Here is a 19,898-nt window from a genome sequence, read left to right as displayed (position 1 = left end):
CTTGTTACGTTCGTAGCTGGCCTCTTGCTTGTTGCGGGAGACACATTTATTCACGGCTCCATACTCGGGAGCAGCTGTAGTGAATGAATCGTTACACCCCTCGTGGTAAGCCTTCCCAGGAGTGGCCGGCCAACCAAAATGACCCCAAGAGCGCAGCGACGACTCATCCAAGAGGTCACAAAAGACCCCACAACAACATCCAAAGAACTGCAAGCCTCACTTGCCTCAGTTAAGGTCAGTGTTCATGACTCCACCATAAGAAAGACACTGGGCAAAAACGGCCTGCATGGCAGAGTTCCAAGACCAAAACCACTGCTGAACAAAAACAACATTAAGGGTTGTCCCAATTTTGACAGAAAACATCTTGATGACCCCAAAGACCTTTGGGAAAATACTCAAAAGTTGAACTTTTTGGAAAGTGTGTGTCCCATTACATCTGGCGTTTCATAAAAAGAACATCATAGCAACAGTAAAATATGGTGGTGGTAGTTGTTGCTGCTAAGGGGGGCCCAACCAGGGATTAGGTTTTTCACTGTTTCACACAGGGCCATGTAGCTTTGGATGTTTTTTTCTCCCTTCATAATAAAAGTTTCATTTTAAAACATGCATTGCTAGAATGCTAACATTAGCAATCTAAATATGGAGATAAAAGAAATGTAGGACTAATATTTGTGTAAATCACAATATGGGGGGCAACTACGGCGCTTGGCGGAGGTGCTTTTCTAGTTACTTTTCAAATTGTGTTTGTTTGTGCATGGGTTGGGTAATTAGCAGCTACTTCCTGGTTCATGGAGAGTAACACGCAGATGGCCGGTATGATTAGAATAAAAAAAATAAACTTCCATGATTCTGTGGGTTCCTCCATGCCCCCTGTGGCACTGCTCTACAAAAAAAATAAAATTCACTTTTGTAGTTTTTGTATAATCCTTAAAGACTGAGTCAGCGAGTGACAACTGTCGAGTCAGATGCTCGACGGGGAAGACGAGTCATCTGAACTACGAGTCATGTGGGTATTCCTGCGCCACTCAGGTGTGTCCAAACAGCGCCAGTCTCTGACAGCTAGACGGAGCGAGCGGCGTCAGGCGGCCACACACACACACACGTCTGTGACACAGGCATGTGCACCCACATGTCTCAAACACCAGGGCACGCTTGTTTGTGTGTACGTGTGTGTTTGTGAAGGCACAATGTGGGCTTTGTGTGCGAGCCATGCTCCAGTGCCACCAGCGATGAGAAACATTCAAAGAAGCGAGATCAGCAGGAGGGCTGCGGGGTGACGGAGAGGGCATAGAGGCAAAGGCAAAAACGAGGGCGAGTGATAACGAGGGCGCATTAAAATGAGAGCTTTGAGCGAGCACTCACCCTCTCCACTTGTCCCTCCTTGTGCTTGGTCTTGTAGATGAGCAGGCCAGGGAGGTCGCTCTCAGCGTAGCCTTTACCCTCAAAGCCGTGCAGCAGGCGTCCTTGGAAGGCCAAGCGGCACGCGTTGGCGTGGATGTCGGCGTCCAGCTTGGAACCGATCACCAGGCAGAGTAAAGGGCACGTGACCGGACGCTCGAACTCCAACAATGCCCACTGCTCTGGGTCGGGGCCTGAGCCGGACTCTCCCTGAGCGGTGACGTAGTCTTCCTGGTAAACGTACTCCCTGTCCAAAGCGAAGGCGCTTTCCAGCGAGCACGGCTGTAGGTCGGGTGTGTCCGAACGTGGCTCGGGAAGGCCGAAGAAGGTCACCCTCGCCATGACGGTCTCGTGTCCCACGGTGACGTGGAACTTGGCCCGCGTGCTGAGGGAGCCCTTGAAGTAGCCGATCTTTCTGGCGGAGATGACGGCCGCGTGGACGGTGCGCAGGGAGCCCGGGGTGCACACGACGCCCCGCTCCAACAGCTTGGGGTCAAACTGGGTCACGCACACACCCACGCGGTCCCCCTGCATGGCCCCCGAGACCGGCTTCCGAAACATCTGGATAGACTTTACCTTCTTGGTCACCTGATGGGAGGAGGCGAGAGAATAACATCTCAAGTAGAAACATCTCAACAGCCTCAAACACTTTTCATACAATTCCTTTTCTTTCAGCACTTCTGATTAAATCATTCAAGAATAATAATTAAAACATCTTCAAACACATTTAATACAAACTATAAAATACCTTTTTCATTACAATCTAACAAAAAAATATTGTCACCATTTATTTAATGAGCGTTGAATTAATTAGAATAAAATAAATATTACATTCATGGATGTACTACAAAACTAAAAAAAAAAAAACAATTTTCATGAACTTTCAAGATTGAATTAAAAAAAATATTTAATTAGCATTTAATGGATTACAATAAAATAAATATTACATTAAATTAATACAAATAACAAATTCAAACTTTAAATGATATAATAACATTCATTAAACAATAATAACAGTAATGATACAGTTATCTCAAACACATGTAATACAAAATAAAATACCATTTCCATGACAAAACTTTCATTAAAATGTAACAAAAAAATTGTCATCATTTATTTAAGTAGTATTTCATTCATTACAATAAAAAATATACTCATTAACTTAATGCACATAATATATATATATTATTTAAATGATATATAAATTAAATAATGACAAAATTAGCAAAAGAAATTGCATAATTTAATTAGTATTTAATAATTAAAAAAAAAAAAAATATATATATATATATATATATTCCATTAATTAAATTAATACAAATTATATATAAATTCATATATTGAAATACTGTAGCATTAATTCAATAATAATAATAATAATAATAATAAGGATACTTGATAACTGTTTGAAAGCAAACAATAACATTTTTGTGAAGGGACAATAATCATGATTTAACTAAGAAAGTGGCCAAATTCATTTTTACTTAATTAAATACATAAAATACATATAACATGAATTAAAGTAATATAAATATTGCATAAATTAATGAACATAATAAAATAATGAATTACACAATAATAATAATAATAATGATCAAATGATGAAATATCTGACGCAAGAGACACTACAGAGCAGCGGCCTTCAAAGTGTGGGGCAGGGTGGGCCATCCCTGGGGGGGGGGGCGCAGCAGTTTGGCCAAAATGAAGACGACGACATGTTTTTCCCCCAAAGCTTCTAAGCTAATTTGAGTCATGCTTAAAGGCAAAGTCAGCTGCTTTTTAGTTCCAACGTTGTGAGAGTAAACAGAGCCTGGGGGGAGCACAACACGACAAACAATACGCACCAGAAAAAAATAAAATTAAATAAACACACATTTTTGGGGCGTAGGGGAGGATGCCCCAAGTGTATTATAATCTCTGAGCGGAAGATAACTTTGGAAACCGCCACTATAAAGTATAATATCTAGCTGGTTGACCATCAACCATCAATCATTGCATCACTGGCAGAGCAGCCAAAATAAAACGGCTTTTAAAGTAAGCACTTGCTGCCACCATGAGGTGAAAATGAGAAGTGTTTGGTTTGCCTTTGAGATGGCATGTGCAGCGCTCCTAGTTCTAAGGTCTAAGGTTGCCTAACACAGGCACTCGGCCTCGCCCCCCCCCCCCTTTTCATTGCAGCATCGACAAAGATATTCAGTATTTGCAGAAAGTAACGATAGAGCGCACACAGTACGCATCGAGTGCCCGCTTTCTTACCTTCAGCGCTGGGATTTCCACCGTGTCGTTGACGGCCAGCGACCCCTGCAGGATGGTCCCGGTCATGACCGTCCCCTGGCCACGGATGGAGAAGCAGTGGTCCACCGCCATCAGCAGGTCGCCTCCGGGGTCTCTCCGCGGGAGATACGTCTGTTCCTTCAACAGCTGAGCAGGAGGAAGGATACATGTGAAAACCCACGACTTATCTTACAGAGGGAACACACTCGCTCGATCTAATGTCATCCAATGCAAGGCGGGAGAGATCTCTGGAACAAGTCACTAATCACAAAAATTGCTACTTTTACTAGGATATAACGGAACTCATGTATTTAGCCCCTTGTGTGCAGTTGGTGCATTTAAAAAGGTCCCGTATTACAGTCGCCCCTCGTTTATAATAGCATTCAATACCAAACTTGTATTTGTACGTTTTTATAAACCCCCAACGTCTTTCTGCGTGGGGCAAACTCACGGACGTCACTTTTAGAGCAGTTTTAAGCCATGAAAATGGCCACAAGGTGGCAGAAGTGCATTTGACAAGAGCTTGGCATGTGAAGCTGCATGGAAAAAAAACACACATGACAGGACGGAGGAAGTGGAGGAGTGTAGCGTGCAGGAGGTTACGCATTGTTGGGACATTTTAAAACGCACGCTTGCGCACACAGTTCAGTTCCAATGGTGGATGGTGTTATAGTTATATTATATATATTTATTGTATTGTAGATACATTTTGATTTTTGATGCTTTTTGTGTTGTTTATGTTGGTATAGTTGTTTAGATATTTGAGCTGTCACCAAAGCACAAAATATTTCTGTATCCTTTCAAAAATCCTTTCTCCCCCTCTTTTTTTTTTTTTTTTAGTCAGGAACTGATATTTTCCTGAAACGTACCTATGTTCTACTGCTGATTACTAAAGAACGCAAAATGGTAGAAACAAACTTTTTTTTCCTGATGAAAGACAGGTAGAAGGTACCGGAGCATCACATGCAAACCCACACGTTCTAGGGACAGCACCTACCCACAAGCCATCCGCCACTTGAATGTGCGCTAACACTTACTGGACTCCACTACCGACCTGCTACCTCTTCTGCTTATTTTGCACGCTGTTACTCCAGCAGCCCCGTACAACCATGCACCTTTACCGATACACTTTTTCAATGTTCATACGCCGTCATTCCTGTCTTCTATGTGCTGTTTTTGACCCCTCCTTAGTTTTGTTTCTCGAGTTGTATTGTCGTGATTGTATTGTCAAACTGTGAGCGCACCAAATACATTCCTAGCAACTGTATACCTATACTGTTGATATGGCTAATAAACTTGAAACTTGAAGACGGGAGTCTGATGTTTCTTTTGGTAGGTTCCATGTTTCTGCAGCCATACAACACAATATTCTGTGTGCCTTGAAAGATCAGTCAAAATGCTTTAAAATGGACGCTATTTTGAAAAATGGATGGGATTGAATGAGTTATTTTTATTTCAACTCTATGCTACTAAAATGTCGAATTGTGACTTCGTTTTTAGTTTTTTCGTCTTTATATTTTGACAATTTTTTTTTTTATTATAGCTGGGGGGGGGGTTCCATTTCTTCTTTACATTTTCCAACTATTTCAACTTTCTTCTTGTAAATTTCTTCTAGTAATTATGACTTTACTCTCATAATATTTTGACTTTATTCTTGTAACATAATCATTTTTTCCCATCCTAATTTTACAAAAATGACAACTTTATTTTGTTTATTTGTTACGTTTTTTTGTCATAATATTATGACTTTGAAAAAATAACTTTTTTCCCCCAATATTTCACCACTTTGCTAATAAAGTGACATTACTTTTCTTCATAACATCAAAAGAGGCAAAGAAGAATGATCGGCACGATGCTAATTGAAATGACAACTGCACTACACTTCATTTCTCATCATTACTGGAAAATTGAATTGGTTCCAGACTGATAAATGAATTTCTGTGATCCGGGATTCAATGTTAATAAATTGAATATTTTCGTAGTTTGAGCATAGAAAACCTGTTTATGACTTTCTAAATACGCTTTTTAACATCAGACCATCTTCCCCACCTGGAGCAACATTCCCACTGGCCTCCTGGAAACACTGGCGTCAAGCACGCCCAAAGCTATTTTTCAGAAGAATGGCACAGCTACTCGTGACTTACTCATTTTAATTCTATTTTAGGCTTCTTTTTTTTTTTAATAACCTTTTGACCAGCCTGTTTCACTTGAATTCTTCTTTGCAATGAATAGCTTTTTTGTCTCACTCCCATTTCTTCTTTTTGCATGCTGAAGCTCTACTTAGAGCCTCCTTAAGATCCAACAGTGCAAAATGTAGCAGCGATGTCCCGGTCCACATTTCTTGGCTTCCGAGATGATTTTTTTTAGTCTTGCTGAACCAATCCAATAACGATTCTTTTTTTTTTATTTTAAATAATAATAAGCTTTTGTTACAAACATGAATTTATGAAAATAGCTCGTCAAAGCATTAAAAATAATGCAAAGTATGGCTGAATGTCTTTTATTTCACAGTATGACCAACAATATTGTTTGGCTTTTGGAAGAAACCTCTGTGAGTCAGGTCCCTAATCCAATAAAAGTCCATCCAATAAAAGGTTAAATTGGAAAAAAATGGGCGTGCAAAATACTTTCAGGGTAGGACTAATCATGTGACATGGTTATAAGATCCATTTGTGGTGTCATTTAGAATATATGACTTTTTTTTTTATTTTTTTTTAAACAAACTCTCTTCAAACGCAATAGTAATTTATTGACGGTCCCTAGTATAAACAACCAGCGGGTAGAGGGGCACTTCCGGTGTGAGCTCCCCGCACCATGACACAGCAGTCCGGGCACAGTGAGGGGGAACTACCGCTGTAGCTACGGAGCCAAACTAACTCCCCCACGGTACACGGCGGACATGTCTGCATGGTGGTGTTGCCTTTTCATCTTCCTGCGGCTGGCGGGAGTCGAGCAGCAAGCAGCTTTGAGGCGCATTACCGCACCTGCCGTGTTGCAGTGTGGCCCAGAGTTACCAACGTTGTACGGCAACCGGATCAACCTGATCTCGCGGCGGAAGTCGGTCGGCAGCCGATTATCCCGATCCTGAAGATGGGATCGGGATAATCCCTAAAATGTATATTCTACACATTTTTCAACCGCTGTTCATTTTGATCAGGACTGTATTATTGCTAAAAGGTCACACAATGGGGGGCATTTAAATCAGTCGCAGATGCATGAGGGAGCCAGGGTTTTTACCTCGATTAACTCCGATACCCCCTGCGGTTCCTCTGCGTCAGGAGCTTCGGGGCCCCCGGGCTTGGCTGCCACTGCAATGACTGGACAGTCCTTAAATCTAAAAAAAAACAAAGAAAGAAAAGATGCGTTAAAACTGATGAAAGTCGGCCTCCGGTCGCACAATGCAGACCTGGTGTTCTCCAGCGTTTTGTGTAGTCTCCTGGTCATCTTCTCCACGGCGCTCTGCCTCTTGCTGGCTGGCAGAAGGTCGGTCTTGTTCAGCACGACCACCATGCGAGGACAGGTCAGCTCGCCGATCAGCAGACACTCGGCGGTTTGAGTCTGCACCCCTTTCACCACGTCCACCACCAGCATCATCAGGTCGATGATCTGCGCTCCTACGAGAGACACACACACACACACACACACACACACACACACCAACACTTTGTTGAGTGAATTTAGCACGTGCACGCGCGCCTGTGCTAAAAATGAGTGTGATGGTGACCGACAATACACGTGCAAACAGGACAGGACACACGAGTCCAAGAAAAACAGCCCAACAAGGGAAGAAATGAGGAGAATAAGGCTGGAGGGTTGAAACTAGAGCTGCTGCACGCTTGGTTGTCTTTCCTGACTTTGCTTTCCTGCGCTTTTCTCTGCTTCCACTTGGCTCCATCGCTTTCCTGTCCTTTCCCCATTTGGGACCAGGGAGGGACAAGGGGGAGTTTTAATATATGTACACCCCAATCGCTACATTCTCCTTCCCAGCATAATCTCTAACATGTGCCCTCCGCTGGATTTCTGCGCCAGCATCATGTTTTTCCAGTGCCGTGTAACATCTGAAGTGACTCTGCAACAGCGCGGCAATGATGATACACTCTGTCCAAAGTGCAACGCGGCCTCCATTTTGGGCCTGAAACAAGTTTTATTGGCTCCACATACCCTAAAAAGTCCAATAAATGCATTATTTATGAGATATATGATGAGCTGTTGCATTTTCTTTGTCTTCTATCAAAGTGGTCCCGCAGCCTTCAATTTTTGGAATACTTTTAGTATTTTGGGAGCTTCCTTCCTGGGTGCATTGATTTCACATAGCAACATAGAAAGGAACAAAAACACAGCAGCAGTGGCGGCAGCTCCAATATGTAGCGTTGCCTTTCGCTAGTGTGTGGTGAAGCTAGTCGCTAGCAGGCGTGGTGTGGCGAGGTGTCACTAAGCCAGTAACGTAGTTCTTGGGCGTAACAATGTTGATAGCAACTATAATTGTGAAATTTCGGAAGAAACTTCGTGTGACTGCTGGCGATGCTGACCCCGAACTGCGATGCTGCACTCCCTGTCGAATCCCAAACCCTGACGAGCTGACGCCAAACGGAAATGCTCTAGCTAGTCTGCTGACTGTTAGCATGCTAACACCTAGCATAATAGCGCTTAGTCATCATGTACGTTTATACATGCAGTACAACGGTGGCTTAAAGGTTATCATGCTGACATTAGCATGCTAACTGTTAACATGCTAACACCTAACATGAAAGCACTGTCTTTGTAACGTGATAGCTTTGAAAATAGCCAAAAGGATCACATGCTAATGAACAATGTCGCTGTAGCTTTGCTAATATGCAGGTCACATTATGTCAAATGGAGCGTTGTTGTCCAAACTTATCCAATCCCATAAAAAGTACAATATTCTTACAAAAAATACCATGTACAGTATGTATGAAGGATTTGTGGTCAATGAGATACTTTCAAATGTGAACGCATTTATTAAAAGTGTCATTCTTATTAAACTATGAACCTGAAATAATGGTACCGAACCCATTCACTCATGTACAGTATTTCATGGTCAATGTATTTATTCACTTATTGTGTTTGTCTTTTTAACATCCTCCTTCATTTTTGTGACATTATTGTTTCAAACCAGTTTGTTTGTTCCAAAATGAAGTAAACGCAATGCATTCATTTATTCAAATGTTACCAAATTTACTTAAAAAAGCTTTTAAAAGTGTGAATGCATTAAACTGACCAGTAATTAATTAATATTTGAATTGTATCGGAAATATGTATGCTTTTTATGTATTTCATGACTGATTTATTTGCTTATTTGTGCATAGAACACTTTAATTTGTGCACTCAAGAGGGGGTTGTGACAAAATAATTTTGCATGCAATTCATATTTTAATACATTTTGGACTAGTCCATGTATATTTATTTCGTTGTGAAGCAATAAGGAAAAAATTGAGGCGATAGTGTACTGCGCTGTGTGGCTGGCGCCCCCTGCTGGAGTTATGCGGGACAACAGGAGTGAAAATGAATAATTTTCTCTTTCACAAAAAAGGTAAAATATAAATGCCTTACCTCCAATAATAGTCCGAATGAGAGAGGCATGTCCTGGGCAGTCCACTAGGGTGAACTGCAGGCGGTCATACGGCCGCCCGCCCTCGCTGTCCCGCAGGTGATCCGGAAGGTCCACCGTGAAGGAGGAGAAGCCGAGGTCCAGGGTGATGCCTCTCTCGCGGGACTGGGGGTTCTTGTCGAAGGCTGCCGTGGAGGCGGTGCTGCTCAGCGCCCGAGCCAGCGACGTCTTGCCGCTGTCGACATGTCCCAGGACCCCGACGTTGAAATTTAACGTTTCGGTCCGACTGTCAGCCATGTTCACCAGCGGTCACCTCTTAGTAGCACTTTCTGTTATTTGCTTGGACCATGGACTCGGGTGATATTGTCACTGCCCGACACTGTAATTATACGAGAAATATACTTACACACATAATTACACAACATAATACTGTATTAAATTATACATATAAAGCTCACATTACTGCAAAAGTTGACGTGAACGTCGCCTCTTCCTCGTGTTAGCTTGAGTAGCGTTTACTTGCTATAAGCAACTCCAACAACGCTATATATGTAAGCATAACATATATTCACAGTGCTATTAAAACCTCTACTTCTACTGTTATTTTACACACTTATTTGACATTTATTTCACTGACGGTTAATGTTCTAGCTGTTTCCACTACGACGGAAAACTTAAAACGCAACCGGAAATAAAAAGCCTACAAGCCAAATTTCCATAATAGTAATAATTGACAAAAGTCACAGCCAATTAATGTGCTCCCTGTGCTGTCGTTACCCAATCGTGTGGCGTATAACTCAAAAACAGGCGGGGCCTTGGAGGTAACACTTCCGCCAACTTTCCTTAGTAACCCCACATGGAAACCATTCTTCTTGTGTTTTGAGTTTCGGCGGCGATTGCGGCGGCAAGTGGTCAATCGAAGCGCAAGTGGTCATTTTTCTTAAGACTTTAACCGAGTTTTGTGGCACAAACTGTACACACAACCATGAAGATTGAGGAGGTGAAGAGCACCACGAAGACTCAGCGGATCGCCTCTCACAGTCACGTCAAAGGACTGGGCTTAGATGAGGCCGGTAACGCTAAACAGACGGCGTGTGGTTTGGTGGGGCAGGAAGCTGCAAGGGAGGTAATGTTGATGTTGCTTTATTGTTCTATTGTTTGAAGTTCCAGGAGTTAACACTTTTGCTAGCACGAAATAGTGTGTTTCTATGTCCGGCCTGCGCCGTTAAGCTAAGTCGGCTAGCACGTGGAGTCGCTGTTGCACACTTTGTGTAAACAGAACACAAAGGCTGTGATTCAATTCCATCACTTCCATACTTTTGAGTGCGTAACAGAGATGTGCGAGTCGTGAACGAGTCGTTCAAAACTCGCGAGGGTTTTGGTTTGACTGCTCCTGTACCCGCGGGTGCTCGTCTCCGTTAACTCGTTCACTGACCACCCCTGGTACCGCTAGCAATTACACAAGGAAACCAGCTAACATGTCGCTAATTTTGCTACTGTTACTCTAGCTGCGTTTGTGTAAATGTGTAAATCCGTTGGGAAAAGCAACTAATCCGCTCATTGCCTCAAATCAACTCTGCTTTCCCCTTCCTACCCTAGCTGCATCACAGACTCGACTAAACGAACCATTATTCACTCGCGGGTGCTTGACGAAGACTCAAGTTTCACGGACTCATGGGTTTTCGACGAAGACTGCGCATATGGGAGCTATATAGGGGTTAAGTAGTGAAATATACGACTCAAAAGTGTAAATCTTATAAATGATTAAACTGTGCTTAGATTCACCTTTAGTCAGAACTGCAACACTATCAAGAGTGTTGTATAGTTTGTTTTAGTGCAGCAGGATTGTTTATCTCTTCCAAAAATGTGTGAAATAATGAATTGCATGATATTGCAGTTATGTTTTTCCTGGCCTTTGTGTGTGTTTTGCGTGAATTGAGCATCCCATCGTAGTAGTAGCAGGTTGTCTTTGAAGTATGCATCATGCAATCCCTGTCACAGCTTTCTGCATTTCTGCAATGGGTTTTCCAGGCTTGTGGCATCATTGTTGAGCTGATCCGCTCCAAGAAGATGGCAGGAAGGGCGGTTTTACTGGCTGGACCACCAGGCACTGGAAAGGTGACGCAACATTTCATATCAGCATGAGCAGTACAAATGCGTGCTCTAGTGTTTTTATGTTTTATTCTTCTCCTGTATAGACGGCGCTGGCTTTAGCCATAGCGCAGGAGCTGGGCAACAAGGTGCCTTTCTGCCCCATGGTGGGCAGCGAGGTCTACTCCTCGGAGATTAAAAAGACAGAAGTACTGATGGAGAATTTCCGGCGGGCCATCGGTGAGCGTCACTTCCTGTCACTAGCGTTTTACTATGTTTGCACAGATCCTTTTAAGGGGAAGTCTTAAAATGTATTATTTTGGTGCCTTAAAGTGTCTGTTTACTCTTATGTGCTATTTATTTGAATAAACTATCAGCAGCGTTATACAAAAATATAATTTAAAAAAAACTATTACATTTAGAGAACATACAAGGTTTTTTTCCCCACACTATGAATGAAACTATATTGGTATTAATGGAATCATCCACCATCCATGTGTCTCAGTCCACGCCTGTGTTCAGGTGAGTTGTATTTATATCCAGTAATCCCTCGTTTATGGCGGTTAATTGGTCCCAGAGCCGACTTGATGAGTGAATGGAATATTTCTGTCGTAAGAGCAAAGAAAACCTGTTTCCGACCTTCTAAATATGATTTTAACATTAATAAAAGCCCTCGAGACATGAAATAACACCCCTATAGTCACTTTTACACTTTTGTTGACAATATAGTAGACATAGTAACAGACAATAAGACATGTAAGCCATAGAAAACCTGTTTATGATCTTCTAAATACACCTTTTAAGATTTATTAGAGTCGTCAAGACATAAAATAACACCCCTATAGTCACCTTAACACTCCTAGTACGCAATATAGTAGACATAATAAGAGAAAATAAGCTATTTCAGGCAAAATGTAGACTCACATGTTAGCATTGGGAGGGTTCCTTGTCATTCCTTTTTGTACAGTAGTTCCTGAGGTGTATATTGTCTCATGAATGCAACATTACTGACACCTTGTGACCAGTGTAGAATACTACATTTCACTATGTCTTCTGCATGCCTTATAGTTGTATTTTACTTCATTTCATAATATGTCAAACTTGCTTAGATATGCATATTTTATATGCTGTATTCAACCACAAAACAAGACTATTTATTCCTATTTTTTTAAAATATTATTGTATTATTATTATTATATAAATGTTGTTTTATATATATATATATAATTATTATTATATTATAAATGGTGATAGAGTGAAGGGATGACCGTACAGTAGCGCCCCCCAGCTATTTGTGGGGATTATGTTCCAATACTCTCCATGATCGGTTGTAAAAAAAACTCCCCAAAATGTCCATTTTCATACTCTAAACCCAATAATATGCGTCTTACAGTTATGAAACACGTTCAACACTGTTTTACACATGAAGAAAGAATTCCACTCCTACATTTTCTACTATTATACTTAGAAAACGTGAAGTTAATATTCTCAACACATCTTCCAGCTTGTTGTCTTTCCAAATGAAGTTGTTGCATACACAGCGAACAGAGGGCAGAAAGTGTTTCCCCCTTCCTGATTTCGTACTTTTTTGCATGTTTGTCATCTAACAAATGTAAATATTAGTCAATGACAACACAACTGAACAAAAAATACAGTTTTTAAATTAAAATTATTATTCAGGGAGAAAAACATCCAAAGCTACATGGCCCTATGTGAAAAAGTGATTGCCCCCATCCTGTTAAAACATAACTTAAGTGAGATGAATTGAGATCTATCAGTGTGGAAAAGGATATAAAGCCATTTCTAAAGCTTTGGGACTCCAGCCAACCACAGTGAGAGCCTTTATCCACAAATAGTGAAAACATGGAACAGCAGTGAACCTTCCCAAGAGTTGCCAGCCATCCAAAATGACCCCAAGAGCACAGCAACTACTCATCCGAGAGGTCACAAAAGACCCCACAACAACATCCAAAGAACTGCAGGCCTCACTTGCCTCAGTTAAGGTCAGTGTTCATGACTCCACCATAAGAAAGACACTGGGCAAAAACGGCCTGCATGGCAGAGTTCCAAGACCAAAACCACTGCTGAACAAAAACAACATTAAGGCTCGTTTCTATTTTGCCAGAAAACATCTTGATGATCCCCAAGATCTTTGGGAAAATACTCAAATGTTGAACTTTTTGGAAGGTGTGTGTCCCATTACATCTGGCATTTCAGCAAAAAGAACATCATAGCAACAATAAAATATGGTGGTGGTAGTGTGATGGTGTGGGGCTGTTGTGGAAGCATAAATGGAAGCATGAATTCTGCTGTCTACCAAAAAATCCTGAAGGAGAAGCTGAACCTCAAGCTGAAAGCAACTTGGGTTCTGCAGCAGGACAATGATCCAAAACACACCAGCAAGTCCACCTCTAAATGGCTGAAGACTTTGGAGTGGTCTAGTCCAAGTCCTGACCTGAATCCTATTGAGATGCTGTGGCATGACCTTAACAAGGAAAAGCCTCCAATGAGGCTGAATGACAACAATTGTGCAAAATTCCTCCCCAGCGCTGGAAGAGACTCATTGCAAGTTATCACAAACGCTTGATTGCAGTTGTTGCTGCTAAGGGGGGCCAAGCACTTATTAGCTTTAGGGGGCCATCACTTTTTCACACAGGGACATGTAGCTTTGGATGTTTTTCTCCCTTAATAATACCAATGTTTCATTTAAAAAGTGCATAAAGTGTTGAGTTGTGTTGTCATTGACTAATATTTACATTTGTTGGATGATTTGAAACATTTAAGATTTAAGATTCAAGAGAGTTTTATTGTCATGTGCATAGTAAAACAGCAGTTATACTATGCAATGAAAATCTTATTCTGTTCATTCTCTCAAGTAAAGAAAGAAAACACAAGAAAGAATAAGAACATAAGAAACATAAACATATATACCAATAAATTAAGCAACAACAACAGAAGAGACATTAATATAAATAAATAAATAAAGTGCTATGAGTGTGTGCGTGTGTTGTGTGCGGCGTGTGTGAAGGCTTCGTTGAGAAGCCTGATGGCCTGTTAAGTGTGACAAATGTGCAAAAAACGAGGGAATCAGGAAGGGGGCAAACACTTTTTCCCACCACTGTATGAGTTTCCACATAAATACCTTGGCTAGAACTGTGTGTAGCATTCTGTAGAATAGATTGGTGTTGAGATGCGCTGGCAAAGTCGATGGCACCTGTTGCGGGGAAGGAAAGGGACCTTTTGTAGATGAAGAGGTGGCCGTCAGCACCGAAGCTCCCCCACCAGAACCCCAGTGAGCTTGTCAGCACCGTACCAATTAGACACGCGGCCCCTGCCTCACACTGTGTGATCCGAAGCACCTGCTGCACACAAGCGGAACAGCAGCCACGGCAGGAATGTCCACGGTCACGTGCACACGAGCGGGGCGGTTTGACCGTGGTAGCACATCTGAGGGTTGCGGCGTACAAAGGCGGGATTGAGTCCATGCTGTCCCGCTCCTCCTCTGCAGGGCTGCGTATCAAAGAGACAAAGGAGGTGTACGAGGGCGAGGTGACAGAGCTGACCCCCTGCGAGACGGAGAACCCAATGGGGGGCTACGGGAAGACCATCAGCCACGTCATCATCGGTCTGAAGACGGGCAAGGGCACCAAGCAGCTCAAGGTCAGAATGAGACTCATGAGAGTCAGTCGTCTTTTACGTGGAACAGTACTTCTTTTTTTCAATAAGGTCATCAAAAACCCACGAGAACAAGACCAGATTTTAATTTTAAGAAAAGCACAATGAAAAAAATCTGACTGGGCAAGCATCCGAGTCACTAAACAATGCAGGTGCGTTTTGAAATGTTTATTGTCCCACAAATTGATGCTCAACGATATTGTCAAAAAAGACTTTGAGCCGATGTAACCCACTGTTGTGTTCATATATAGGAATAATAACAAATGTATCATAATAATGCAGTATTTCCTTTAATATGTCATCTTCCACTCTGTAAAGTTCTGGAATTGGCGTTTGTGACATGTATTTTCTCACTGGCAATTCCTTCCGTCTGTCAGACGTTTGCAGCATTTCTTGAAATGTTGGCTTTTCAACCGTATTAAAGAGCAGCATTCATTTGATCATGACTTTCTCTGAACACATACCATTTTGCACTGTTTCGTCTGTATTTCCTTTGCTGACCAAACGTTTCAGGAAGTGTTGACAGTCCGGACGAAGGCTTTTTTCCCAGGTGGGAAAACTGGGTGGGGTGGATATGTTTGAGGTGGGCTACTTTGTTTTGCTGCTTTTTATGCTGCTACCACTTTTAAATGCCCGATCCCAACAGCGTATTTTTATGTATGACAGACAATAGGTCTCACTCTGTTCACCGTTGTTGGATGAAGCATCTAGACACTGAACGAATGCACAGACTGAACCTCTTCCTGCTTGTTTGGAGGCGGGGAAAACAGACATGCATGCACATGGCAATACATGGAGGCCGGCAAAATTACACGCTTCATTTATCGTGATTAATTTATTTATTGCGAGACAGTTTTCTGAACAATAAGTCACGTTGTAATCTCGTGACACCTTGTGACACTCCCACTAATACAGTATTATTTAAAAAAAAAAAAAAAAAAGCTCTCATCAGTTTAGCCATTTCCCCTCAAGTGCTCAAAAATGTGCGTGGAATTCTGACTAAAAGTCTGCGGGCGCCAGAAACCTAAAATGTGCATACAGACAAAGTTATAAAAAAGTGGCATACACACACATTCCCGCAATTTGCGGTTCATAGCCTCCAAACAGGCAGGAAGAGGGTTCACTCTGTGCATTGGTTTCAGCACCTTGGAGCGTTTGTTCCATAGAACAAAGGCATGTCATACAGTCTCTTTGTCTCGGTGGGTGGAGGCGGGGTCGCTGGCATACACACATAGAGTGTCTCGTCTCGTGACACCCCTGTTCCAAACACACACTAACAAAGAGAGGCGGCGTCCTCTTATTAGATGAATGAATCAGTGAGGGGTGGAGCTAGACTCCCGTAATTACCGCTAAACATTTTGAGACAATTCTCGTGTTACCACTAGCACACATCTTGTCAACAACGCTTCTTCACGTTACACCTCGCCTGCACGGCCACGTGGCCCAACACTTTTGTCTCACCTGCGTGGTTTTGTCTTTTGCCCCCAAGTTGGACCCCAGCATCTACGAGAGCCTTCAGAAGGAGCGTGTGGAGGTGGGAGACGTCATCTACATCGAAGCCAACAGCGGAGCCGTCAAGGTAGCCGTGGCACTCGCCCTTCTTCCATCTCTCCTCGCTTCCTTTCCGAGCTTTCTGCGAGAGATATGCTTCCGTCTGCAAACAGCAGTGTGCGTTGACAGGCCGCCACGACGGCGCCTTTCATGGCGGCGGGTGGGCCGGCGTGCATGAGAGCGCACAAGGAGAGGCGGGTGGGGGGAGCGCTGACAGGCGTCTGTCAAAGCGCTCGGCCCTAATGAGCGCACCTGCTCGGCCTCCTTTCATTCCTGCACCTCACCCCCGTCTGCCGCTTCTCTCTCGCCGCCGCAGAGGCAAGGTCGCTGCGACACGTTCGCCACAGAGTTTGACCTGGAGGCCGAGGAGTACGTGCCGCTGCCCAAAGGCGACGTGCACAAAAAGAAGGAGATCGTCCAGGATGTCACGCTGCATGACCTTGACGTGGCAAACGCCAGGCCGCAGGTATTTAAAAAAAAAACACTTTTTCACAATTTCTGTGCATCACGGTGAAACCCGCTTATAAAAACCGCTTGTAAGTGTGACTTTAGGGGTGTTATTTCATGTCTAGAGGACTCTAATTAAAAAAAAAAAAACTTTTTTAAGAGGTTGTAAACAGGTTTTCTATGTCTTAGATGTCTTAATTTCTCTTATGTCTACTATATTGGGTAATATGAGTGTAAAGGTGACTACAGGGGTGTTATTTCATTTCTAGAGGGCTCTAATGACGTTAAAAAAGCGCATTTAGAAGGTGGTAGGCAGGTTTTCTATGCTCTAACGAGGAAAATGTTCAACACGAGAAAGAAAGAAAGAATGCGAGGAAGAGACAACAGGAAGACAGAAACGAAGAAGCCAAAAACAAACAGCAGGAGAAGACACCTTGAAGCTACCTTGGTTAGGTACTGTGTGTTATAATAACCCGCCCTCTTCCTGCTCCGACATTGCGAGCCACGCCCCACGTAACACGCACACCCAATAGTAGTGTTTGTAGTCAGCCAGTGATAGTGATTTGGCAAAGTTTAGCTTCTCAGGTTAGCCATTATTGAAGGTATTGGTCTGCACTCTCAGCACTGTTGTGTTTTGTCATCAGGGAGGCCAGGACATCCTGTCCATGATGGGCCAACTGATGAAACCCAAAAAGACAGAAATCACAGGTAGGGGCGTGGCCTGCGCCACGGCACCGCTTGCTGCTTCTGCGTTTTTTCCCCGGTGTCATTCGCCGTCCGCTTTTGTCCTTGCAGACAAGCTTCGAGCGGAGATCAACAAGGTGGTGAATCGCTACATCGACCAGGGCGTGGCCGAGCTGGTGCCGGGCGTGCTGTTTGTGGACGAGGTCCACATGTTGGACATCGAGTGCTTCACGTACCTCCATCGAGCCCTGGAGAGCACCATCGCCCCCATCGTCGTGTTCGCGTCCAACAGGGGGAACTGTCTGATCAGGTATGACATCACTGTTACGTCAACATATCGAGTGGGGGGGCATATGGAGACCAATCAGAACCAATTAATCAGTGCCTCAAAGCATGCTGGGTAACCCACTCCTTTTCTGTGCATCATCACTGCTATTCTACAATAAAGTGACTTGAAGGGTGAGGACCCCCCCTCCACCACCAGAGAGTGACTTTGGTATTTATCGGCCGATACTGGCATAAAAGTCAGATGTGGGTTTATATCGGTTTGGTTTTTTCCTCCAGTAATGATATCTGTGTGCGAGAGATGATGATGTTGTTTGTAAACATGCAATTTGCAAGGAAGGGAGTAAGGCATCTTCCTTCTTAATCCATCATCACACCTCAGGGTGGGACTGAGATTCTGGTCCAGGACTTGAGCTCATTGGTCATCTTCAAGGCGGAGTTATGGGAGTTTTATCCTTTTATCACGCTTCTATGCTCGTGCCCACTATTTTATTATCTTTTAAAGGAGCGTCATAAGAGATCTTCTGTGATATAAAAGAGTACGCGGTATTGGTCCAGAGATTCCTTTCAGGTTGTTCCGGTTATAGTAAAAACTAACAGGTCCTTCTGATCGCTAACAGATGACTAAAATCATCCCAGGTGCTTAAGAAGTGCAACAAACCAGTCGGAGGAAGCAGCTTTAAAGAAAAGAGGATTCAGTGTTAAGCAGAATATAAATGGGTTGGTCTATAGTGCTCGAACTGGACGTAAAGGTGTTCTGGACGTGTAATGTTCCAGTCTTGTATTTTTGGAATGTGCCACTAAGAGTTTTGGGTTTGTCTGCCGTTGTTTAGAGGCACCGAGGACATCAGCTCACCGCACGGCATTCCACTGGACCTGCTGGACAGAGTCATGATCATCCGCACCATGCTGTACACGCCGCAGGAGATGAAGCAGGTCAGCATCAAACACACATTTGTCCTGACTGATGTGCAATTATTATTATTATTATTATTATTATTATTATTATTATTATTATTTTCCGATGGTCCAGATCATCAAGATCCGTGCTCAGACCGAAGGGCTCGGCATTAGCGAGGAAGCGCTCACACACCTGGCAGAGATCGGTGCCAAGACCACCCTCAGGTATGACTTTATGACAAAAGTATTGGGACAGTACACCAATGGTGCGTCCAGCATTATGTCCCAATTCTTTTGTCAGGACATCATGAGGTTACCTACATGTACGGTATGAAGGTCCTGTGTTTTTTGGCAGTTGCTTTATTTGACGAATCACCAGCGGTCAGCAGCTTTATGTCAATAGTGCTCTGCATGCGCTTTAAAATGCGGCCACTTGGCGGTTGGTGTGCGTGTTACACTGGCTGTACTCAGGACTCCTTAACTCACTTACAACATTGGTTCTGCTGCTGCCGTGTTGTTAATAAGGGACCATGTGGTCACAGAGAGCAACGGTTTCATTCCCGTTTTGTCATACACTCCAATGCATTGTGCAAGTTGAAAAATAATAGTGTCCCCCCCTCCCCATACACACAGCTACTGGTGTCCCAAAGGTGACACCTGTCCATGTCTCCCGTGCGTGTGTTCAGGTACGCCGTGCAGCTGCTGACCCCGGCCAGCCTGCTGGGTCGCGTTCAGGGCAAAGAGACAGTGGAGAGAGAGCAGGTGGAGGAGATCAACGAGCTCTTTTACGACGCCAAGTCCTCCGCCAAAATCCTCCAAGATCAGCATCACAAATTTATGAAATGAAAACGTGATTGAGAGCCCGCAGACTCCGATTTGGTTTTGTTGTTCTTTAGATTATTATTTTTGTTATGTCTTCATCATGATCTATCTAAAGGATGGATCATGAAGATGTAACAAGTGGTGGACTACTTCTAATGCGCTTTTACTGACTAATAACTGTGGAATAAAATGGGGTTTTTTT

General features: G+C 43.1%; 2 protein-coding genes across 5 annotated transcripts in view; one reads left to right on the top strand and one right to left on the bottom strand.

The window, feature by feature from the left end:
- eefsec (eukaryotic elongation factor, selenocysteine-tRNA-specific) overlaps positions 1–9,971 on the bottom strand; it is a 20,568-nt gene extending 10,597 nt beyond the window's left edge. For 2 of the 4 annotated variants that reach the window (XR_008572150.1, XR_008572151.1), the window contains exons 1-6: positions 9,700–9,971; positions 9,244–9,620; positions 7,079–7,286; positions 6,910–7,006; positions 3,655–3,819; positions 1,363–1,986 (exon numbers count right to left, since the gene is read on the bottom strand). Coding sequence is in view for 2 of the 4 variants with exons in the window: in XM_054783444.1 (XP_054639419.1) it covers positions 1,363–1,986; positions 3,655–3,819; positions 6,910–7,006; positions 7,079–7,286; positions 9,244–9,538 (1,389 nt within the window). In the remaining 2 variants the exon portion in view is untranslated. The remainder of the gene's footprint in view (positions 1–1,362; positions 1,987–3,654; positions 3,820–6,909; positions 7,007–7,078; positions 7,287–9,243; positions 9,621–9,699) is intronic. The other 2 variants (XM_054783444.1, XM_054783443.1) reach the window with 2 other exon arrangements.
- On the top strand, positions 9,681–19,898 carry ruvbl1 (RuvB-like AAA ATPase 1). Its single transcript, XM_054783450.1, has 11 exons — positions 9,681–10,367; positions 11,273–11,359; positions 11,440–11,572; positions 14,841–14,992; positions 16,497–16,586; positions 16,875–17,024; positions 17,650–17,713; positions 17,801–17,999; positions 18,808–18,910; positions 19,008–19,099; positions 19,561–19,898. Exons 1-11 carry the CDS (start codon positions 10,227–10,229, stop codon positions 19,718–19,720), a joined length of 1,371 nt encoding a protein of 456 aa, XP_054639425.1. The 5' UTR covers positions 9,681–10,226; the 3' UTR covers positions 19,721–19,898.

Source organism: Dunckerocampus dactyliophorus, chromosome 8, assembly GCF_027744805.1.
Source record: "Dunckerocampus dactyliophorus isolate RoL2022-P2 chromosome 8, RoL_Ddac_1.1, whole genome shotgun sequence".
Classification (NCBI taxonomy): Eukaryota; Metazoa; Chordata; class Actinopteri; order Syngnathiformes; family Syngnathidae; genus Dunckerocampus; species Dunckerocampus dactyliophorus.
Note: the sequence above shows the minus strand (reverse complement) of the source record. Positions and strands in the feature narration are given on the sequence as shown.

What these genes read in the sequence shown, in the direction of transcription:
- ruvbl1 (XM_054783450.1), top strand. Translation starts at nt 10,227, where the DNA reads ATGAAGATTGAGGAGGTGAAGAGCACCACGAAGACTCAGCGGATCGCC. An exon ending in TGGCAAACGCCAGGCCGCAG is followed by an intron (nt 17,025 to 17,649) that starts GTATTTAAAAAA and finishes TTTTGTCATCAG; the next exon opens with GGAGGCCAGGACATCCTGTC. An exon ending in CAAAAAGACAGAAATCACAG is followed by an intron (nt 17,714 to 17,800) that starts GTAGGGGCGTGG and finishes TTGTCCTTGCAG; the next exon opens with ACAAGCTTCGAGCGGAGATC.